Below are 25,263 nucleotides of genomic sequence, written 5' to 3' on the forward strand. Positions count from 1 at the left end.
CCCAGGCGTAATCTTAAGTTCCCAGTACAAATCCTGAATTCCAGAATTCAGCTGTCTAAACCCCGAGTTGTCTGTGAAATGCTGTTGGGACCACTTCAAAGAAATACAAAATCACAGTGTTATGCACAAGCCACGCTGCACGGCACAGGTTTCAACCCAGCGCACCACACGCATTCACCCCTCATTCGCGGGGGCTGGGACCTGTGGGCACCACACCCTCCAGGAAGCAGAAAGACCAGGCCCTGCCTTTGCGGGCTCACACTCCAGTGGGGGAGACACCAGCCAAGACACCAACATACAGAAATGGGCCAGATCAGTGCGAGAATCGACGGACCCCAACAAGTCCCTGCGTCGCTCAGGCCCTCCCCGTGGCCATGGACCTCACCTGGGGCCTCCGACTCCTGAGCAGGTCCAAGGGGACCATGTGGTGATTGTCACCTGGGGGAGGCCTCCTCCCCACACCCCCAGACCCACTGGCTCCAAACCCTGCGGGGCAAGCCCGGCTTATGCACGGCCTAGAGGGAGCAGCACCCACGGGCTGAGTCTGGGCCGCTGCTCTGCAGAGACAGAACACGGGTGCAGGTCTGCAGCACGCTGAGAGCCAGGAAGTGGGGCAGCCACGCACAGAGGAAACCCCTCCCTGCACACACTGTGGACGCAGCCCGAGCGAGCACATGTTCATCTGTAACATCAGAGAGGGGTGAGCAAATGCCCAGACCGAGGCCATGTTTCGCCACAGGCAGGAAAACATATGGTGCATGAGAGTCATTTTGCAGAGCCAGCAAGCACAGGGCTGGAATTCCAGAAAGTGGGATAGCTTGGATGCTGGATCCCAGCAAAGATCAGAGCTACTTTTCCATTTTCCTCTCGGGAATGGATCCGGGTCATGCACACACACCTGCAGGCGAACAGAGGCCTCCCCAGGTGCACACACACCTGTAGGTGAGCAGGGACTCCCCTAGTGTGCACATGCCTGCAGGTGAACAGAGGCCTCCCCAGGTGCGCACACACCTGTAGGTGAGCAGGGACTTCCCAGGTGTGCACATGCCTGCAGATGAACAGAGGACTCCCCAGGTGTGCACATGCCTGCAGATGAACAGAGGACTCCCCAGGTGTGCACATGCCTGCAGATGAACAGAGGCCTCCCCAGGTGCGCACACACCTGCAGGTGGGCAGGGACTGCCAATAGCGAGTAACCTTGTAACTTAGGGGAAACCCTGGTGGCCCTCTGGAACCCTCCGCAGCGCAGTGAGCAACACCCTGGGATGGCGAGTGACCGCGGCTGAGTGCGACGGTCAGTGCCACGTCTGTTTCCACCTCTGGCTCCATCCCCGCCGCCTGCTCCTGCAGGGTCCGACGTTCTACCGAGCCTGAGAGAATGAGCCTGTGATAGTCTGTGCACCCAAACTGAGTTCTGCTGACCCCTGAGCGTGCCACGTGACCTGGAACACGCACAAGTCCACTCGTCCGTTGTTGCTAACAGTCCTGAATTACTCTTATTATGACAGTAAAGTGATTAACAACCATCAACCCTGCATAGGTGAAAAACTGTTGTATTCTAACAACTTACTGTTTTTTCACGTCAAGATGAGACTCCTTCTCATTACATTCACTTCTCCAACCAAAAACATTGCCAACAGCTGCATAAATCTAGGCACGCAACACCTACAGCATCACATTTATGAAAAATGCATCGAGTAGGCTGGAGAAGTTACTTCCACCAGGGCCATGATCCTGTGCTGACGTGGGTTGCTTTGGGTCTTTGTAAACAAAGGAAGGCGAGACAATTGTGCGGGGTGATGCCACTAACGAGCTTCTTCCATACCTGCGTGCGGGTGTTCTGAGGGCAGCTATGACCCGGCTGGGGTCTTAGACCCACCATGTGGGCTCTGACAATGCCCTCCCTGCAGGGAGATGAGGGGATCCCTCTCCCACGGGGTGCTGAGGCAGAGGTCAGGCTGCCAGAGCCCACCAGGAGTGTGACCGGTGTAGATGTGGACATGGGCGTGGACCCACCCCTGCAGACAGACGGGACTTGCAGGGCTTGGGGTGGCCGGGGAAGCAGCCCGTTCCAGGGCTGCAAACTCTTCTGAGAAAGCAGCGGTTAGGAAGGTGGGCTCTGCAGGAAGAACCGCAGAACACTTTGCAACACAAACCGGCCATCCTGGACCTTGGTGGGGATAGTCACACCCCTGCCCTAAGGTCTGGCCCCTGACCCCCTGGTGCACTCCAGGCCTGGAGGGAACAGCCCTGTCCCACTCGCCCACGGCTCCTGCTGGGCCTGTCTACACGCAGACAGTGGGGTCTCCTCTGACCCCAGCACAGGGCCCCCCACAGGCCACCATCCTTCTCCCTTCACAGCCGTCTTCTGAACACAGGTTTAAGCTCCAGCCTGTGTGTGAACAGCTCTCTGCAACCAGGCCCTTTCACCACATGCCACACACACATGCATGCACACATACATCCACATGCCATATACACATGTGCACACATACATCCACACAGATCACACATGTACTCATGCACACACACAACATATAGACCACACACACATCCATGCACACACAGACCACACACATGCTCATGCATATACATACACAACATATAGACCCCCACATACATCCATACATACACGTACTCATTTGTATACATACACAACATATAGACCTGCACACACATCCATGCATACATCCATGCATATACATAGACCACACATACACACTCATGCATATACATACGCAACATATAGATCCTCACATGCATCCACACACCACACATGCACTCATGCATATATACACACAGCAAACGTATAGACACACACATACACATACACACACACAGACCACACACATGCACTCATGCATGTACATATACAACATATAGGCTCACACACATATATCCATGCATACATACACACAGACCACACATGTATTCATGCATACACACACAACACATAGACCACACACATATACATATATAGACCACACATACACTCATGCATATACATGTGATATATAGACCCCCACATGCATCCACACACCACACACATGCACTCATGCGTGTCTACATACAGCAAACACATAGACCCACACAGACAGACACATATGTCTACAGAAAGTACACTTTCCACAAGAGCACAGGGACGTTATTCTGCAGGGAAACAGTGCCTGGCAGCACAGCGGCTCCTTGCACGCGCACCAGCAGCTCTGCAAAACCCACAGAGCAGGCCGCGGCGGCAGACGGCTGGTGACCGACCGGCTCGACCTCCTGCAGAACCGGGCTGAGGTCCTGGCCTTGGGCCGACCAGAGGGGGTGTGCGGACTCCGACCCACGGCCAGCATAGCCAGTGAGACTCTTCTGTTAAGTCGTCACCCCAGGAAGGTGAGTGTCCCTCAGGGAGCCGCGCCAGGTGCCATCTCCCGTCTCCCTCTCCCTCGGCTCCTGTGCGCCTACAGACGCACTGTCTGCTCAGCGCAGATCTCTTCTCGCACGCTTCTCCCTCTTCCCTGCCCCTCCCACGTGACCCTGCCACCGGCCTGCAGACGGCCCGGGGGACTTTCTCCCGTGGAACTTGGCAGCATCTCGGAAGAGGAAACGCTGAGTTTCCTGGATGATCACGGAAACAAACCGGGCTGTGCAAACACACAAATACAACAATACATACGTGCTCAGTGACCCCAGCCTGGCCACAAGAGACCCTCTAAGCCCCTCCTGTACCTCAAGCCCAGGTGTCAGCCGTGGACAACTGTAGCCATTAGCCCCTAAGGACAAGCCCCGCGCAGAAGGACCAGAAGGGACCACAAAACTCACACACTGCATGCGCGATACATACCACATACACAATACACACATACAACACACCATACACACAAAACCCACGCTGCATGCACGATACACACCACATACACAATACACACACACAACACACCACATGCACAAAACCCACACACTGCATGCACGATACACACCACGTATACAGTATACACATACAACACACCATATGCACAAAACCCACATACTGCATGCGCGATACACACCACATACACAATACACACAACACATCAGACGCACAAAACCCACACAGTGCATATGAAATACACACCACATACACAGTATACACGCACCACCACACACACCACACGCACAAAACCCACACACTGCATGCACGATACACACCACGTACACAATACACACACACAACACACCAGACACACAAAACCTACACACTGCATTCACGATACACCCCACATACACAGCACACATCTACCACACACACCAGATGTACAAAAGCCACACAGTACATGCACGATACATACCACATACACAATACGCATCCACCACACACACCATACGTACCATACACAACACACACCAAACATACCACACACCACACACACCACACATCATACACACCACATACACACATCAAATAACACATGCACAACACAGCAGACATCACACATACAACACACACCACTTATACAACACAACACACAACACTCACAGCAAGCATACCAAGCGCCATATCCCACACACACGACATATGCAAGATACCACATACCACACACACCATTCACACCATGCACCACACACCAAACACATACCACACACTGCGTAACATACATACCACATACACACATCACACACACAATGCCACACAACCCACAACACATACACTAGTCACATAACTCGCTGGCCTGGGAGGTCTGAGTTCTCCCCCTTGTGAGGCTCAGATCCAGACGAGAGAGAGGGAGGAACATGCCGCTGCCGGGCGGCCGGCTCTCCCCAAGGTGCCTCCTGCCCTGGTACCGGCCCTGCTCGACATGAAACAGATACGAGGCCACCACGCAGCAGGCTGGCCAGGCCCCGCCTGGCACGCACGGTCCCTGCTCCCGCGCCAGCCCTGCCACACCCACAGCCCTGCCAGGCCCCACCTGAAGGGACTCGGACCTGCTGGCAGGACCTGCTGCCGTGGGCAACCAGGAAGGGCTCTGCTTGCTTGGTTTTGTTTAATCTGCACCAAAGAACTGCCCTCGACGGGAGCCCTGGGGGTGTCAGCGGCCGGCGCCCGACTGCCCCCCCCGCCACGGAAGACTCTGGGGCCTCCTCCACTCAGTTCTTTCAGCTAAAGGCATTAATAAAAGCATCCCCCACATCAGCGAGGCCCCACCCACGGCCTGCGGGGACCCCGACTCACTCGTGGTCCGTCACGATGTAGCCGTACTCCTCCTCCTCCTCCTCCCCGGAAGCCTTGACCTGCAGCTGCAGGGCGTCGCCGGGCGGCTGCCACGTTCCCGCGTGAAGGCTCTCATCCCACAGGGACCCCTGGGTCCTGCCCCAGAGCTGCCCAAGCCCCTCGGCCGCGGGCTCCGGATCCGGCTTCCTGTCCGACAGGTCTCTGGAGTACGTCTGACTCCGGACATTTTCCACACCCGCGTCCTCCTCTTCCGAAGATACGGGAACTGCGGGGCGCACGGACTTCTTCACCTCCGCTGGCAAGGGCTCGGCGAGGCCGGGGGTGCCGGGCAGGAGTCGAGACCCGGGGTCCTGCAGGAGATCCCCCAGGGTGGCGCTCAAACGAGTGACCTGCAGAAAGGACACCCCCGTGAGAGGACGGGACACACAGCACCAAAGGGACCCTGGCAACAAAGTCACCCACGTGGGACGACGGTGGCAACTTGAAACGGGAACAGTGGGTGAAGGCCCAGCTTTCCCCGTCTGGCTCAGAGAACCGAGTACAGCACACGCATGTGTCAGAATCGCTCAGATGGCGTTCTCTCCCCCACCCCCACACGTCCATACACACACACACACACCCCTTCCTCAAGAATCTGACTTTGTAGCGTCTGCGTCAGTCTTCAGCATTGGCAGTTTGAAAACTAACCTGTGTGATTTCAAGACCACACTCCACCCTTCCAGAGGAGTGAACACCTAATTCCAATAACCGATACTAATCAATACTAACAACTTGCATGTACTGTGCTGGGACACTGCAGACAAGGCTCTGTGCTGAGTCTCCCTGGCAACCCTTAGAGCCGCGAACCCTCACTGACCCCACTTCACAGGTGGGAAAGTTGAGGCACAAAGAGATCATCCCACAAGTGAGCTTGTCACAGGGACTGCAACTGCGCTCTCGCCACATCTGGGGTCGTTTGTCATCGTGGGCGATGCCTGCCCCACCCAAGCCCCATTTCCCAGACGAGGAGCCTTAGGACCACTCGGGGAGCACCCAGGCTGGGGAGGAAACTCGCCATGACGACACTGAGCGCCGACTGCTCGCCAGGCGCTGGTTTGCCGTGTGCCATCGTCTGACTGAACCGTCACCAGCCCCACGAACGCTGCGCTGGTCTTAGCTCTGACATGTGGACTCAGGGCGCACGGAGGTTAAGCATCGGACAGTTGTGCCAGGCCTCAGGGGTCATGACCGGCACTGGCTTGAGCTCAGGTCTGAGTGACGGCGACGGTGCCATCTCGTGCCCGGGCTGTGCCCACACACAGGCGCCCGCTCCTTCCCTGAGAAGGATGGCAGCTCTGGGCACCTCCGGGACGCAGTCGCAAGAGGCTCGTGTCCACGCCGTGCGGTGTATTTTCAACCATGAAATTTCAGGTACAGTATCATGTTAGACAGAAACTGGGAAACTTGACTTTATAACTCACTTTACCAAAACACATTGTCAGGAAATTAGGGAAGGACTATAAAGGAAAACATTCCCTTTTTACCTAAAAGTCACAACTTTCCTTTTGTGTTTTTGAAAAATGAAATAGTAGTTTGAAACAACTGCTCAGCTTTGGATCCTGAGTGACAACAGAACACAGCGTTTACGTTACTGAGCAGGGACAGGAAAAGGAATGATATTCTCCCCTAATGTGTGTTCCAAGTGAGAAGGAAAAGGAAGATGTTATTAAATAAATAAGAGCTCAGAAATGTGACACCCAGATACCCTTTTTGAAAAACATTGCCTGAAGCGATACCAAAAACAACAGAAATAAATCAGAATTCAGGACAGTAGGATGGACGCTTGCGCTGTCGAAGTCCCGGGCAGTCCCCGCCCCACGGTGGACGCAGGACCTCGGCCCAGCCGAGTCACCTGGAGCCCCTGCAGGTACCGGGGTGGGCGGGGCGGGCTGCTGCCATGGACATGGCCAGCGCCCCCCACCTCCGTCAGGAAACGTGGTCCTCAAACACGCCTCTCCCTCCACACGCGGAGCGTCCCACCACGTTTGGGGGACCCTGGAAACCACAGTTGCTGACATGTTCTTCCGGTTCTTGCTATCAGACATTAAACCACAAACCACTGAAATAACCTGTCAAGAGAATTACTAACCAAAGAGCCTTCTTTCCCACTCCAAAAGTAGAGTTTCCCGGAACCAACGTCACTGTCATTGTTCGGGAACTGATGTTCCACGTCCATAGACGCATATCAATGACCAAAGGCTCGTAAACCGGAGCAGACAGACAGCTCACAGACTCAGCAGGGAAGACTGGCGTCGGGTGGGCACGGCCGTGACCGCGCCCTCGTCCCAACTGCCCCGGAGCTGCTCCGCCGTCGGCGCTGTCCAGCGCGGGGCCGTGAGCCGCACCTGGAGTGCCGCCGGTGCAGCTGAGGAACCGCATTTTCTATTAATTTAACTTCAATTAATTTAAATTTAAGTTTATATAGCCACACGTGGCCAGTGGCTGCCTACGGACAGCCCAGGTGTGCGTGAGTCAGACCCTGTGCGTGCCCCATGTTAAACGTGCTCAGGAATCGGCACCTACAGGATGCGCCGTGCAGAACGGGTACAGGACGTCATCATTCCGTGTCATCATGTGACATCCTGGGCAGGGAAATTCTAAGAAATATTAATTTTGTTCTTTATAGTAACCACATTTTTATCTTTCTATAATGGATAAATTAGTTTATAATTTAAAAATAGATATTGTCATGTATCTAAATACACAATTCTGTGTGTACTCTTTGTCACTTGTTTTCAATTTGGGGATTATGGTTGTTTGCATCCTTCTCTGGGGAAAAAAGCTCTTTGTATTTCACAAACATCGCCACACCAGGAACAAGAGATTATTACAGCACGACGCCGCGTTTAACAAGGACCGACGCCCAGAGTCGTTCCTTCTTACCTCTGCATAAACTCCGTCATCGCCAGCCTGTGCCCCGCTATCTGCAAAAGACAACAGTGTTACCCAAATCCTTGTCACAACGTGTCACGGCACATAAAATGACAACCGGGTGGAATCCTTCTTTACAGAGAATGAGGCGCATGTCGTGGGCCTAATTTCTACCGCAAAGCAACCTCCCTGCTCACAGCACAACACAGAATCCCGCGAACTTCACGGAGGAGGAGGGGCTTCAAGCTACACGGTGGCCGAGAGCTGGCCCTGTGGCCGCTGCCTCTGCCGCCGGCAGCACGAGGAGCCGCCGCACCTCGCGGCAGCGTCGGCACAAGGAAGCACAGTGAGGCCGCAAGTCAGGCGGCTTCAGAATCCACTGACGGGTCGTTTCACTGTGGTCGACGTTTCCCCACGAGTTCAGCAGTCGCAGCACCCAGCGGCGTGTGACTCGCGCACTTTCCTCCAGCGTGAACAGCCGCTGCTGGGGACACGACCACACCAACGCCGCGCCCACCGTGGCAGAGTCCCTCTGCCTCCGCCTGCAGCTCCCAGTGGGACTCGGCGCCAGCCCACAGCAGGGAGGGCACGTGTGAGCCTACTGTGTGCGGGGCGGAGCCGCCGGCTTCCCCGTGGCCCGGGGACTCTGAGCAGTGGCGGCAGAGCAGGGGACGGCTGGGAAGACGCGGCTCAGGGTCCCCGCCGCGTGGCGGGGTGGGGGCTCTGCCTCCCCGACCCGGCGGCCTCAGAGGCCGGGGTGCGCCCGGCAGACGTCTGAAGGGGCCCCTCCCACTCTGTTATGCAAACGTTTGACAATATTCACTCGCACAATCCAAACAAAAACACTCCTTCCGTCACTCCTATGTTTTCTGGCTCTGAACTCGGCACGGAGGAGGAATTAAACCTCCTCACAGAGAGCAATTTGCCGGTCAGCCTGGTCTGTGACGAAAGCTTTTGGACGCAGAAGTTCAAAGAGAGAGAAAAGTCACTGATACAAATCCCGTCTCCCCGGCAGAAAGGACTCGCCGTGGCCCGGGGGTCTCTTCCCTCCCCTGTCACCTGTGTGCCTCTCGTGTGAGACCCCCACGCGGACGGAGCGAGCGGACACCTGGCTGGGCAGCAGGGCCTCGACGCCCCCGCTGTGCCGCGCTGCGCAGGGGCCGGTGCTCACGGGAGGCTCCAGCAACGTCTATGAAACCCACTGTCTGCTGGATGTCAGCACCGTGTCTCGCGAGGGAGCCGCGTTTTGTCAGAATCCCCCTGGGGACGTCTGGGAAGGGCCTCGCAGCAGGTCACAGACCAGCGCCTTCCGCACACTGAGGGGCAGGAACCTCGAGCTCCTCCCCCCACGGCTGACCCGACCTGGTCCCAACTCACGTGGAAACCTGAGAGCCGGGTACCGACACCCCAGTCACTTCCAGTGACCGTGCGCCCACCACGCCCTGGTGACATCCACTCCGGACGGGCACGTGGTGCGAGGTGGCCACGTGTCTGACCACGGGGCGGTGAGCCGTGGTGAAGGACGTGGACGCCTGCTCTAAGGCGCTTGAGGTCAATTTTCCCAAACGCCACGTGGCCAGACTCGGCCTGCGAGCCCTGTTCCCCCCCAGACTGTACCCCCTCGTGTCCCCAGGAGCACGGCCCCCGCCAGCCGCCTCCTCTTCCACCCACACGGAGGGTGAGCCGGGCAGGGGCCTTCGTCGCACTCTGCCTCACTCCTGCCACAGACCCTAAAGGGAAGTGCGTCGTGAAGACCCTCACGGCGGGAGCCGGCAGGGGACCACCGCCAGCGGCAGGGCGCTGAGGGGACGGACTCACCTTCATCCGTGCCGGGGGCGACTTTGGGGTCTCCTGGAGGCGAAGGCCACTTCTCGGGGGTGTCCAGGGCCACGAGGGGCCTGGGCAGTCTCGGGGGCACGTGCGGAAGGTACTGTGGCGCCAGGTCACCCTCCCTGGGGGGCACCGGGGGCCTCCGAGCCACGTGGGCACCGAGGGCTGCCATCAGGCGATGTCCGTCCACTCCGCTGTCCCCCTGGGGGCTGAGCTGGTCAGGCTGGGGCTGGCCGAGGGTCCTCAGTGGGATGGCGTCAGGGAGCCGGGCCCGGGGCCCGGGAGGGTAGGTCAGCGCCGACGTGCGGGCCACGGAGGTCAGGAGGCTCTCAGGGAAGGGGTCGGCAGCCTGGAGGGCAGAGAACAGACAGGGCAGCGGTTGCATCTCCGTGGTCGGCCACAATGCGCCCCAACACCCCCAGCCGGGCCCCTCGGAAACGTGGCCACAGGGGGGCTCTTGTTTCGCCCTATGGCCCACCAGGTGCCGTGCGTCCTGGCGGTTCTGGCTTTGGATTTGTTTTCAAACAGCAGCCTTACTGAGATAGAACCCACATGCCATGAAACTCACCCACGTCAGTGGTTTTTAGTCTATTCAGAGTTATGCCAAAACCACCACTGCTCAATTCCAGAACATTCCATCACTCAGAAAAAAGCTTGATGCACATTCCCACCCCCGCCCCTCGCCTGGGACCACTAATTTACGCTCTGTCTCTACGGAGCTGCCTACTTGGGACATTTCATGTAAACGGAGTCACACGATACGTGGCCTTTTGTGCCGGCTTATTTCACCGAGCGCAGCGTCCTCACGGCACCCGCCACCCTCTGAGGGCTGAACACTCCACGGCACGCCTGTCCCACGCTGTGTTCACGCGTCTGTCAGGTGAGAGACCCGTGGGCTGCTCCGCCCTTCCGCTGTCGGGAACAGCGCAGCCGTGAGCCTCAGGTGCGAGTCTCGGGGAGGACGTGTTTCCTATCCCCTGGGCAGGTGCCCGGGGTGCACGGTGGCCGGGTCAGGCGGTTCTCCACATTTCACTAGCGAGGAGCATCCAAACTGTTTGCAGCGCGGTTGCTGGACTTTACCATCCCATCAGTAACGCGTGAGGATTCCGACCTCACATCCTTGCCAACGCTCACCGTTCTCACCGTTGCTGTGGGCATCCAGTGGTTGAGACGTGGTTTCTCACCGCGGCTTTGGTCACGCTTCCTGGTGGCCAGAGGCGCTGCGCATCTTTGTGCTTTGACCGCTGCGTGTCTTCTGTGAAGTCGTGCGTATTCAGGTCCCCTGTCTGCACTGGGTTTGTCCCACCCCGAAAAGCATCACCCCACAGCAGAGTCCCGTCTCCAGCAGCCTCCGAAGGCTCCAAGCGCTTCGTCTTTACTTCGTTCCCACGCCTTTGCTGGGCGGCCGAAACCTTGTTCTCCTGCTGTTTTAACTGCAATGCCGGGCACCAGGGACCCCGCCGGGGTTCCTGGTTCGATAACCACCTGTAATGTCACTTGCTGACTGAAGCCCCGTGAACATGGTCTTTCCCTGAGCTTTGCCTGTGTCTCCTCCCCACTCTGCAGTTAGGAGAAGACGTGGCAGCCTCACAGTTTGTTTCTGCCGCAAGACAAACGCAGGTGCTGGCGCTGTGCTAACCCCAAGGGCAGCTGTCACAACATGAGAAATCTCCAAGCTCCACCTCCGACTTTGGCTCCACCAGAATGTCCCGGACAAGACAGTAATTTCCAACCTCGAGACTTTCACAAAGGCCGAGGCTGCCCTGGCAGCACACAGAGCTGCCTGGACCCTGCGGTCTGGGTCCGCAGACGGCGCAGTTTTAAAACCTTGGCCATTTGTATTTCACACTTGCTCCTTCTTGGGGCACGTGATCGACTGTGAGTCTGTGGGGTGCCCGCCGGGGCGCCTGTCAAGGTGTGCAGCCCTAACTGAACTTAAGGCCAGTGGTTCAGTCCAAAGTCTGGTCATTTCCAAAAACATCTGGGTCCAAGCCTCAGGGGTAGATCTGGGTAGCAGCTGGAAGGTGGGGACAGGTGGGTCTGGAGTCTAGTTTCACTCTCATCCATGAACTTGGGCAAATCACTTGACCTTTTGAGACTCGATTTTCTGTCAAAGAAAGGAACTGGACATTATCTCTAAGATTTTCTATTATTATTTCTAAAATGATGTGACTTTAGCTGTCATCCAAATCATTTAACTTTGTCCAGGGACTAGCGCAAACCAGCCGCTCTCCCATTAGAAAAGAGACAGCGAGGCGGGCGGGAGGATGCCGCCCCCACAAACGGCGCCTCCAGCGACTCCTGCAAATTGGCGTGAACGTCAATCTCAGGCTCAGCGGGCGCTTCCTTTCCGACTGGCCGTCTCTGAACACCCGGCCAGGCCACCGCGCCGGGGGCTGCGATCCGTGTCCCAGCGGCTCATTAAGGGGCCGCGAGCATCGCTCCGCTCGCCGCTGCCGCCTCACCCGGAGCTTCCACTCAGCGGCCTTTAATTACAGCCGCGTTGCAGAGCTCCAGGTACGAGCACACCGGGCTCAGCACAGGACATCACAACGTCACAGCAGAGTGTGATCCGCGCAGCTGACAGAAATGGATTGTTTATGCTCTGCATCAAATTAAGGTGAGGAGGAAAGAGAATATTTCAGCAGTTGCACAAACAGCAGAGACTGTAGAAATAACAGCAGACATCGGTTTCACGAGTCACCTCAGGTGCTCTGTGAATGATGCAGACACTGCGGTGTCCTCGGGAGCTTATGACAGCCTCCAGGTGCGGGTGTCCTTCCCGTAACCAAGGGGGCCCGGAGGGGGGGCGCACGAGGAGTGAGGAAGAGTAGTCTCATGGTGACTTCAAGTCTCAAAACAGAGGGTGCTGGGCTCTGGGGCTGCCTGGGTTTGAACCCACCCCCAGTGCTACGAAGTCTTTGGTGAGTTCTGTAACCTGTAAGTCACCTGGACACAGGCACGGTCACCACAGGGCCTGGTGCAGCAGTGTTGACGGCTACTATTAATTATCTTGCTTTCTTACACCTGCATTTTCTTTAAAGACATCAGGAAATCCGCAGCTCATCTGAGGTGGAGCCAGCCAATTGTACTTTTCCTTCTACTATCAGCTCTGAGTTTAAAATTCTATGACTCATTTTCAAACCCCCTGTTTTAAAGATGTTTTAAGTCTCAATCAGACATACCTACAATGTAGGGTTTCCTAAGATAATGCTCAATAATTTTTAAGACTGTAGCTGCCCAAATCTATAAATTAGCAACCCACAAGCATGAACACTGACCAATTTCCCACACATGGTACGGACACTTCTGATACGTGAATTCTTCAAACGGTGTGTAGGAGAATCTAGTCTGGGCATCCTTGGTGTATACGGAGCATTTGAGAACCGCTGCCAAAGTCTGCTGAGATTTAAGGCGCATTTCTTAACGCACTGCATTCCCATATAAGCAGTAGTACAACCAGTTCACCCCACACTAAAGAAAACCAGGGGGGAAGGCAGCTCATCGGGGAGACTGGCCCCATCCAGTCAGCACAGCTTTGTTGACTCTGGACCAATTATCCACCCTCCTTGTGCCTCACTTTCACCACCTGAAAACTGGAAAAATAATTCCCTTTTCTTAAAAGCAGCTGTGATGATTAAGGAGACTATAGGTAAAGGTGCCTCGCTCAGCACGTGGCTCAGAGGAGGTATCTGGTAAGTGGCAGTCACGTCAGCAATATCCCCATCACCACCATCATCATCCCCACCATCACCACCATTACCATCATCATCATCCCCACCACCAACAGCATTACTGCCACCATCATCATCCCCACCATCAACAGCATCACCACCATCATCATCATCCCCACCATCAACAGCATCACCACCACCATCATCATCCCCACCATCAACAGCATCACCACCATCATCATCATCCCCACCACCAACAGCATCATCACCACCACCATCATCATCCCCACCACCAACAGCATCACCACCACCATCATCATCCCCACCATCAACAGCATCATCACCACCACCATCATCATCCCCACCACCAACAGCATCACCACCACCATCATCATCCCCACCATCAACAGCATCATCACCATCATCATCATCCCCACCATCAACAGCATCATCACCACCACCATCATCATCCCCACCATCAACAGCATCACCACCACCATCATCATCCCCACCATCAACAGCATCATCACCACCACCATCATCATCCCCACCACCAACAGCATCACCACCACCATCATCATCCCCACCATCAACAGCATCATCACCATCATCATCATCCCCACCACCACCATCCCCACCATCAAAAAAAAGCATCACCATCACCACCATCATCATCATCATCCTCACCATCAACAGCATCATCACCATCATCATCATCCCCCCAACAACAGCATCACCACCACCATCATCATCATCCCCTGAACAACAGCATCACCACCACCATCATCGTCATCCCACCATCAACAGCAGCATCACCATCATCATCATCATCCCACCATCAACAGCATCACCATCACCATCATCATCATCCCACCATCAACAGCAGCATCACCAGCGCCAACAGCAGCGTCCCTGCCATCTGCAGCGTCACGCTGCTACTGCTGCTGTGTGCTGAGCTCTGGACTATGTTCTATGGGGCAAGAGTAGCTCGGACGTGGCCCTGTCCTCGGTTTGCAAACTGAAGTGGAAGTTACGTCACAGACGTTAATAACCATAATTGAGAGGACACTGTCAGAGAGGTTCAGAAAAGCAATATTGGTTTTGGAGGAAAGTGATTAGATTCAGCAGCTTCCTGGAGCCAGCTGACACACCCAGCCTCGAGTCTCCAACCTGCCAGACAGTGATGACCACGGCTTCACAGGGCTGGGGACAAAGCTCAAAGTCAGGGCCCCCTCTGACAGGCAGGGCTCTCACGGGAGTCTGCCCAGCCCAGTCCCAGGCTACACAATTACGAGGGAGACTGACAGGATGGCCTTGAGGTCCTGGCAGCCCACATGAGGGAGACACCGAGTGGATGACACTTTCATCCGTGCACTGGCCACTTGTGCTCGTCAGACAGTCTCTTGTGCCAAGGATGCAAACAGATCGGGACACCCACACTGGGGCGCCTCTGGCCACACGCCACATGCTTCCTCCCGGCTGTCTCACTGCCCGAGGGCAACGGTGACAGGCGCATTGATCAAGGCGTGCTTGCTGCCGGCCTGACAACACACACAGTGGCGGCTGTCCACAGGCCTCCTAAGGAGACGGCACCACGGCGCCATGGGATGCGGCAGGATTTGGGAGCTGGCTGGGGGTCTCGGGTACGCGCTCCCTCCAGCTCATTAGCGTAGAGCGAGGCTACTCCCTGCGCCTCTCTGTGCTCGGGCCATGGAGGGTGAGTCTGGCGCCCTGTTTATTTTGTCTGTGTGTCTCCTTGTCTTCTCTGTCTCTGTCACCGTGTCTGTTTATCTCCTCTGTCTCTGCTTCCCTCGAGCTCTCTGTCCTAATGCAGTGGACGGTTTCATGTTTAACAGTATCCGGGCTCCAGTTGGCCGACCGTGAGCAGGGGAAGAGGTCGGGGGTCTCATTTTCATGGACGCGCTGCCACCAGGACCAGCAGAGGAGCTCACGCTGGTGTAGACTGTGCCACCTCTGCAGCTGGGAAATCAGTCCCCAGTTTGTACAATGGTCACAGAATCCATGGGGTTAAATTTGAAACCACAGGATCAACAAATGCTGCGGGAAGTTGACAGTAATGAGGTGTGGATGTGACTGTGTAGAAACCTGCCGCTGAGGACACATTCTGCTCACCTGGAATTATTCTGAGGGGACAAACGACGCCGTGAAGCCAATGCTGCTGCTCCCCGCCCCCCCCACCCTCCTCGCTGCCTCCATCCCTCCTGCCCACGTGTTCTTTCTGGCCTTCCCAGCAGCCGCCCCTGACAGCCTCGTACCTGGCAGGTAAAAGGCCCAGGAAAAAGTCTGCACGTGAACATGCACACGAATGTGTGTGAGCACAGCATGTAGAACGCTACAGGTTTTGTGGATATAAAAACCACCGTCAGGGTGGGTGGAGGACGGTAGCGACGCGCACGTGCCCGGAGAACCGTCTCCACTGCTGGGCACGACGGCAGCAGCGGGCTCGGCTCACCTTCCTGCGCTCCTGGGGTCACGGGCAGCCGGCTCATGGCCCTCGGAGGACGGGAGGATGTGGGTCAGAGTGGCACGTGCTTACTGAGCACTCGGCCAGGAGGTTTTGGGCTTTAAATGTTTTAACGCTTTTCGACCCTCCTGACAGCTCCACAGCACAGACTGGGCTGTCCACGTTCTGCAGACGAGGAAACCAGACCTCCAGCGGGCGGACGCAGAGCCCAGCTGGCGGCTCCGGGCTGCAGCGCGCCGCAGACGATGCAGGCTCCAGCTCCGTCCGTCCCCAGGAGACGACACGACTTGCGCTCACTGAGTTTGGAGAAGGGAACTTGCTGACCTTGGTTTTTGGCTTTAACAAAAAACAACAAAAAGCTAGACAAGAATTGCAGGATTCTGATTTCAGCTCTACCACGAACTGAGTGTTTGAAAGCGAACGTTTTACTCATCTTTCTCAGCCTCGGTTTGCCCATCTGTAAAGTGACAGGACAGGACTAAAGGCCTCCAGGGAGCTCCTTGCCCCAAGGTCCCCTGCGGGTAGGGCAGTGTGGCAGGTGCCCAGGCAGAGGGGCTGCCACTTTGCTTCCGCGTCACCCAACCAGCCCTGCAGAATCCAGCGTGGCTGTAGCTGCGGACCACTGTCCCCAGTGAAGTGTCTCGGGAACGGGGCACACCACACATGCTCCAGCCCACTGGAACCACCGAGGGCGCCCACAGGGAAGTGGAAGTCACTGGAGATCAGGGGCGGGGGAGGAGCAAACACCCACCCGGCGGGTGCAGGGAGCACAGTCGGCGCTGGGCTCACCTGCAGCCTGACTCAGCGCCGCTGAAGTGCTCCATGTAGCAGCAACATTTGTGCCCTCACTATTTTGAAATAAAATTAAGACTCCATCTGGGAGAAGTCACAGCTACCAGAGAATACCAAAGGGGTGTCGTACACACAGTGACATGAGAAGTTAAATGAAAATAAGGAGAATAAAGAGAATGTCTGCTCCCACGCAGAGCTCAGCACTGGAGAGCAGCCTGGCAAAAGCCCAGCTCCACCTGCTTCACGTGTGTGCTTCTCGCGGCAAGGCAGCTACAGGGGCAGGGCTGGGCCACGTGTCTCCGCCATGCCATTGTCTGCCCTGGAGTTGGCCCACCGTACAGGACGAAGCCAAGACCGGAACGCAGAGCGGGGAGGGGACAGGAAGAGGGTCTGGGGCAGAAACCTGTCTGGGATCCCACTGCAAACAAGGATGAGGTCACACTTCAATGGCCAGCACCTGTGTGCCCGTCACACCTCAGACACGAGCCTGCGTGGACAGGTGAGCACGTGGACAGGGAGGGGCTGGCTTGGCTGAGCCCTGCTCCAAGCTGGGCAGAACTCGGGCTGTGAGTGCAGCGTGGCTGCTGGCGCAGGCGGATTCCACTGTCACTGTGAGTGCTCAGGAGAGGGAAGGTGGGCACAGCCTGGCAGGGAGAGGGGGTGGCACTCACCATCACGGGGACCAGCCCCCATCAACCCCTCACTGGCCATCACGTGTGCTCAGAGCAGAGCCCCACCCTGGGAGCAGCTCTGCCACCAGAGCTCAGCTTCCCACCAGGGTCAGCGAAAACAGCAGCCTGAGCAGGACCTTTGTCCTTTTCATCGTCAAATGAACATCCTGAACGTGGCACGTGGACTGTAGCCGTGGTCTGCAGAGCTCTGTGGCTTTGCACGTGCTGCCATTCCCCGTGCTTTCTGTGAAAGCTGCTCTGAAGATTTATGCACAAATCTTTGGACGGAGGGACACGTGGTTTCATTTGTCCAGGTGGAAGTGGGATGGGGGGGTCGCAGGCAGGTGCAGGAGAAACCACCGTGTTTTCCCAAGAGCTGTGACGCTGTGCGTGTCCGTCCGCGTGTGAGCGTCCAGCTCCTCCGACTCGTCACTCACGGCGTGGCCAGAGTCGAAACCTCGCCACGCAGGGCTCCATAGTCGTGTTTCACTATGCTGTGATGTCATTTCCCTCATGAGGAACGATGCTGGACATTTCACATTAACTCATCTGTCACCCATTTATCTTCTTTGGTGAAAGGTCTGTTCAAATCTTTTTACCCAATTTTTCATGTGCCTGCTTTCTCTTTTCAATGAGTTTTGAGAATTTCACGCACAGGCAGTCCCGGTTACGGACGACCCCACCTGTGGTGGTCGGTGCTCACGAACGGCTCCCACGGTGCCCCATAAGGGGCATTTAGAATTAAATGATTGAGTTAGTAATTCAGGAACTGGTTTCTTCCACACATGCAAAGAAACACGCATGGCGTAAGCAGTTCACTGGTTACCCTGGGAGCCGGTCTCAGTGTTTACATGGTTGCTTACGCACGGCAGAACTTTCATCGTTTTTATTCGATTGTTCAGTCTGTGTTCACCCCGTGACCAGGCCTCCAAAGCAAAAGTCCACTGCAAGCCCCGGTGAGCCTGCGCGAGGAGAAAGGTGGTTACCGTGGAAATGAAAGCAGAAATGAGCGTCGGGACAGCACTAGCTTCAGCCGCTCGAGTGCCGGGACAGTTACAAAGCGAGAACAGTGGCCGTGGGACAGGCAGTGCTCCAGTGGCGGCGTCAGCTATCACCAAGCAGGGGAATCGTTGAAACTGAAAGGTTATTACTGACTTGGTTACAAGATCAGAACAGCAAAACATCCCTGTCAGCCTGGCGTTGATGCAGCACTAGGTAAGCGCTAACCTTTAATATTCCTTTTTGGAAATTCATCCTATCTCCGACCTAAACTTTTTGTGTGAGCTTGTTTTTGTGTTCTGTTTGAATTAAAAGAAACAGAACGAGAGTTTCCGTGACGCACAGGGTGTCATGACTACAGCGTGACGCTGTCCCATTCCTGCCACACTGGAGCGGTTGTAGTGCCGCTGCTGTTACCCCCGTGTGTTCACTGGGGATCCAAGGCACACGCAAATCCCACCTGAAGACGTTCTCAGGAACCTATCTCGTCCATGACCCGGGGCCGCCGGTACTTTGGTTTTAGTAGAACGCAGTTGAAACTTGTTTTCTGTTTGTGTCCAGTTTCAGCATCTCTCTTTCCGTGTGGAGGCTCTAGTCCACTTGCAGTTGTGTGACTACTGGGATGGGTGCGTTTCCGTTCCCTTCAGCAGGGCTTGGATCCGGGCTCCGGTCAGACTCCGGGATCTCGTACACGTTGCAGGCAGCTGCCGGTTTCCTGCACGGTGATGACCTCGCTCTGCTTTGAGCCAAGAGTGGATTTAAGAGCTGCTGGTGGCTTCCCTCCCCCTGCCCCGGACCCTGGCTCTCTGCCCCCTGTCCAGCAGGTCCCTGTCCAGCAGGTCTCTGTCCACCGCACGGCCTGTCCTAGCCTCGGGGACTGCGGTGCACTCGGTGCAGGTGCCCCTGGGAGGGTTTCTCCCAGCCTCCTCGCACCCCCCTGGAGTGCGCCGTCTCGAGGGGTTGGTGACAACCATGGCAGGGAGCCGGGGCTGGGGTTGCTCGCTCTGCACAGCCTGTCACAGCAGTGCCACGCGCTGGCAGCAGTTCCCAAAATTTAGGCTGGATTCTTCTCTCCTCCTGTGGTCGGAGGCCCCCCTGTCCCCATGTGTATGGGAGGAGCTGTGGCCTCGTCTTCCCAGAATGAGTTCACCACTTGCAGGAATTCATTTCCTCCACGTTCCTTATATCCTCAGCCCTGGCGGAGTCCTGGAAACTGTGATTCGCCAGCCCAACCGCCTTGCCCAGGTCGCCGGGGCGGGATGGGGACAGTCCCTTCGCCTTCCGCGCCATGCGCCATCCAACACCAGCAGGCAGATTCCAGCCGTCCTCCGACACCACCTTTCAGAGCCCCCCTGGTCCCACCTGCCCCAGCTGGCCAACGTGTCCCTTTTATTCCTAGCGGCCCCTCCAATACGGCAGTGGCTCCATTTTTTACCCCTATCTTTGTTGTTTGTTTTGTCTCTCTTAGTGAGACGGTAAAATCCTAACGGGCAGGGACTTTCACTTTCTAATCCCAGCACCTATCAGTTTCTTGTACATCAAATATGTTTCCAAAATAAATCGGCTAATTAATGGTATTGCTGAGCAACGAATTTCAGTTTACAACTCCTCAGCAACAGCGAATGGGGGATTTATAGTGCCCTGGATAATGAGCAGCAGGACTTTCACCAGCGCCACTGCAGTCAATGAAACAAGAAGCCGGTCACCGCCTTGACGACGCAGAAGCAATAACAGCGCTTTGATTTAGTGATCAATAAGAGCTCAATTAGCGTGTCAGAGCGCTGAGCTGGTCGGTGTGATTTAGGAGGAGCGGTGTGATTTTATTCCCCGTGGCTTCTGTCAGGAAGCATTCAGCACGAGAGCCCCGAAAGTTAATAAATTTAGAATGTTTCTCTATCTGTGCTGGAGTTAGATTTTTGATGATAGATACATAGAAAACGACAATTTGTAAAATAATCTATTTGAAATTGGCTGTACCTTAAAAGATCATCACTCTATAAAGCTTAAATTTCCAATTAAAATATTTCATCAACCAAGTGAGAGCATATCAGAAATTGCTGCCCAAATCTCTGGTTGTCACAAGAGCTTTGGTGACATCTGACTATGCACTTCTTGTACTTTATGCAGTCTTTGTCCATTAGAGTGATGACTAAGAGCTTTCTTCTCATTGAAACACTGAACAGAGAAAAATATGAGTTCTTGGTTTTCATGCACTTTTTTGGTATTGAGAAGCATCCATCTTAACACAGAAGAAAACAATACCTAAGCCAAAATGTCACCAAATATTAATATTTTTTTATTTCAGCATATTATGGGGGTATAAATGTTTAGGTTACGTACATTGCCCTTGCCCCACCTGAGTCAGAGCTTCAAGCATGTCCATCCCCCAGACGGTGCACACCGCACCCATCAGGTGTGACTATATCCATCCTCTCCTCCCCACTCCACCTGCCTGACACCCGATGAAAGTTACTACTATATGTGCACTTAGGTGTTGATCAGTTAATGCCAATTTGATGGTGAGCACATGTGCTGCTTGTTTTTCCATTCTTGTGATGCTTCACTTAGTAGAACAGGCTCCAGCTCTATCCAGGATAACACAAGAGGTGCTAGATCACCATCGCTTTTTGTGGCTGAGAAGTACGCCGAGGTATACCTATACCACATTTTATTAATCCACTCATGTATTGATGGGCCTTTGGGTTGTTTCCACATCTTTGCAATTGTGAATTGTGCTGTTATAAACACAGAGTTTTATAGCAGCTGATGTCTTTTTTATAGAATGGTGCTTATCAAAAAAATAACCCATCATGACCAAGTAGGCTTCATTCAAGAGATGTAAGAATGGTTCAACATACACAAATCTATAAATGTAATTCACCACATAAATAGAAGTAAAAATAAAGACCCTATGATCCTCTCAATAGACGCAGAAAAAACATCTGACAAAATTCAGCACCCTTTTGTGATAAGAACGCTTAACAAAACAGGCATAGAAGGGACATACCTGAAAATAATAAAAGCCATATATGACAACCCATAGCCAATGTCACACTGAACGGGGGCAAAAGTGAAAGCATTTCTGCTTATAACTGGAACCAGACAAGGCTGCCCTCTATCACCACTTCTATTCAACATAGTGCCTGAAGTCCTGGCCAGAGCAATCAGACAGGAGAAGGAAATTGAGGGCATCCAGATGGGGGAAGAAGAGGTCAAACTATTGCTCTTTGCTGATGATATGATCTCATATCTAAAAAACCCCAAAGATTCTGCCACAAGACTACTGGAATTGATAAACAAACTCAGCAAAGTCTCAGGTTACAAAACCAATGTACAGAAATCAGTAGCATTCCTACACACCCACAACAGACAGACTGAGAACCAAATCAAAGACTCAATACCCTTCACATTAGCAACAAAGAAAATAAAATACCTAGGAATACATTTAACTAAGGAGGTGAAAGACCTCTACAGGGAGAACTATGAAACACTGGGGAAGGAAATAGCAGAGGATGTAAACCGGTGGAAAACCATACCATGTTCATGGGTTGGCAGAATCAACATTGTTAAAATGTCTATACTACCCAAAGTGATCTACAGATTCAATGCAATCCCTACTAAAATACCAACATCATTTTTTTTTGAGACAGAGTCTCACTCTGTTGCCGGGGCTAGAGTGCCGTGGCATCAGCCTAGCTCACAGCAACCTCAAACTCCTGGGCTCAAGCAATCCTCTTGCCTCAGCCTCCTGAGTAGCTGAGACTACAGGCATGTGCCACCATGCCCGGCTAATTTTTTCCATATATTTTTAGTTGTCCAGCTAGTTTCTTTCTATTTTTAGTAGAGACAGGGTCTCACTCTTGCTCAGGCTGGTCTCGAACTCCCGAGCTCAAACCATCCACCCACCTTGGCCTCCCAGAGTGCTAGGATTACAGGTACCAACATCATTTTTTGCAAATCTAGAAAAAATAATTCTATGCTTCATATAGAACCAGAAAAGATCCTGTTTAACCAAAGAAATCTTAAGCAAAAAGACCAAATTGGAAGACATCAGTCTACCAGACTTCAAACTACACTACAAGGTTATAGTAACCAAAATAGCATGGTATTGGCACAAGACCAGAGACATAGACCATAGAACTGAGAATTCAGATATAAAACCATCCTCATATAGCCATCTAATCTTTGACAAAGCAGACAAAAAACATACACTGGGGAAAGGAATCCTTATTCAATAAATGGTGCTGGGAAAACTGGATAGCCACTGAAGAAGACTGAAACAGGATCCGCCCCTCTCACCTCTCACAAAAATCATCTCACGATGGGTAACAGACTTAAACCTAAGGCATGAAACTATAAGAATTCTAGAAGAAAATATCAGAAAAACTCTTAAAGACATTGACCTAGGCAAAGAATTTATGAAGAGGACCCCAAAGGCAACCACAGCAACAACAAAAATAAATAAATGGGACCTGATCAAATCAAAAAGATTCTGCACAGCCAAGGAAACTCTCATGAGAGCAAACAGACAACGTACAGAATGGAAGAAAATATTCACAAGCTACACATCCGATAAACAGTTGGTAACTAGAATCTATAGAGAACTCAGGAAAATCAGCAAGAAAAAAATCAGCCCTATCAAAAAGTAGGCAAAGGACATGAACAGAAACTTTTCAAAAGAAGACAGACTAATGACCAACAAACATATGAAAAAATGCTTAACATCTCTAATCATCAGGGAAATGCAAATCAAAACCACAATGAGACACCACTTAACTCCAGTGAGAATGGCCTTTATCAAAAAGTCCCAAAACAATAAATGTTGGCGTGGATGTGGAGAGATAGGAACACTCATACACTGCTGGTGGGACTGCAAACTAGTGCAACCTCTGTGGAAAGCAATGTGGAGATACCTCAAAGAGCTACAAGTAGAACTACCATTTGATCCAGCAATCCCTTTACTGGGCATCTACCCAAAGGAAAAACAGACATCCTACAAATACTCATTTTCTGAATAACTGTGGCCACTGTGCTGAATGTCTGTGTGGTGGGATGACCACAGAACTTGCTAATTCAGACCAAGAGACCCCAGAGGGAAATGATCACTTATTGGCAAGCATGCTGGGGGCAGGCAAACCACGGCGTGTGGCCATCCTCCTGGCGGAGCTTTAAGGACCCCAGAAACCAAACCCAGGAGAAGGTGGACCAACTGCTGATGGAACGTTTGGTGTGACCAGCGCCAACGCCCCTTCCCCACTTCTGTTTCCTGAACGGGACAGCAGTGGATGTGGCCAGTGGCGGGAGACGCTCCTCTGCCCCTGCCCCGCAGCCCTGGGGCGTCAGAGCCAGGTGGCCCCGAGACAGCTCAGCCCCCAACAGCCCAGCCACAGGTCCTGAAGGAAGGAATGTTCTAGTGCAGACACAACAGCACATGCGCCTCCTGTATCCGGAAGGTTTCTCTGAGAGCCGTCCTGGACTCGTGTTCAGACGCCGGCACTGGAAGCACAACACATGCGAGGATGGGAAGACCCCACAGTCTCGCTGCTGACCCGGGTGACAAGGCCACAAGCGCCTGCTCCGCCAGCATCCTGACAGCCAGGGGCGGTGAGAAGGCGTCTGCCTCCGCGGGAACCTGCTTTCTCCCGGGCCCCACGAGCCCTTCACCCGCGGCATCCATGAAACCCGCCGGGGCTCGGGCATGAGTCGATGTCCACCAAAGAGGTTCACCTGCAACGGCCCCGCTGAGGGGCCACAGAGGGGCCGGCGCTGTGGGGCTCCGTCGGGTACCCGGGATCCCTCATCCGGAGAGTAAACTCAATTCTGATTCGACTCGGTCTAGAATGAGGGCCATTTTAATAAAATAGTGAAAACTGAAGGGGAAACATGACGATAGCTCTGGAATTGAGCAGCGGGGGCTTCTGTGGTGGGAAGCCAAGCGCCCTGCGTAGTGGACACCCGTCCAGGCCCATCCGAGGCACCGGCTGCGCCTCAGGCCCCTCCCCTGCCGAGTTCTATTTCTGTGGCAAAGGAGAGGGCACATGGGACCAAGTCTGGACGTTTGTCACCATTAGGTTGGGGGAAGATGCCGAGCTGCTTCAGGAGAAATGTCCACTGATCTTTCACTCCGACTCCGCCCACGTCTGCGGGACTGTCGGTGGCTCTTCCCCTCCCCCGTATCGCTGATCCCGTCTCCGCACTGCGGCGACTCCACTGATCATTCACTCGCATGGCGGGGATGCGGCTGATGTCGCCCCACAGGGGCCGCGGCGAGGGCCGGGCACGGAGCCCCCAGCCCTTTTGTAAAGACAAGACAGGACAGGCGAGGACGACAGAAACGGACCTTACACTGGCATGTCCCAAACGTCTGGGAGAAACGCGGCTTCCCACCGCGCCGTGAGGGAGCAGACGGACCCTGCGTCGTGCGGCTCCCATGGCCCTGGGTGTGCGACGAGATCTGTGTTGGGGACGCAGGCGCTGTCCTCCGAGTCTCCCTGGGAGAGTCGCAGGGCACGAGGAGTCCGGTGACTGGGTCTCAGACTCTTGACGTAATTTTCACATTATGTTTAACACATTATTTTATTGGTGATCATTATTATAGCTACTACTAATGGAGCACTTCACAGCGAGCCTTTTCTTGTTTAACCCTCATGATGACGTCATGGCCCATCATCCAAGTTCACAGCAGAGGACCTTGGAAGACAGAGA

At 54.2% G+C, this 25,263-nt stretch overlaps 1 protein-coding gene across 1 annotated transcript in view; it reads right to left on the bottom strand.

The window, feature by feature from the left end:
• PTPRN2 (protein tyrosine phosphatase receptor type N2) overlaps window positions 1-25,263 on the bottom strand; it is a 484,073-nt gene that overhangs the window by 335,878 nt on the left and 122,932 nt on the right. Inside the window, exons 6-8 of the mRNA XM_069461720.1 lie at window positions 9,926-10,286; window positions 8,120-8,160; window positions 5,198-5,586 (exon numbers count right to left, since the gene is read on the bottom strand). Of these exons, the coding sequence (XP_069317821.1) occupies window positions 5,198-5,586; window positions 8,120-8,160; window positions 9,926-10,286 (791 nt within the window). The remainder of the gene's footprint in view (window positions 1-5,197; window positions 5,587-8,119; window positions 8,161-9,925; window positions 10,287-25,263) is intronic.

Source organism: Eulemur rufifrons, chromosome 29, assembly GCF_041146395.1.
Source record: "Eulemur rufifrons isolate Redbay chromosome 29, OSU_ERuf_1, whole genome shotgun sequence".
In the NCBI taxonomy this organism is placed as follows: domain Eukaryota; kingdom Metazoa; phylum Chordata; class Mammalia; order Primates; family Lemuridae; genus Eulemur; species Eulemur rufifrons.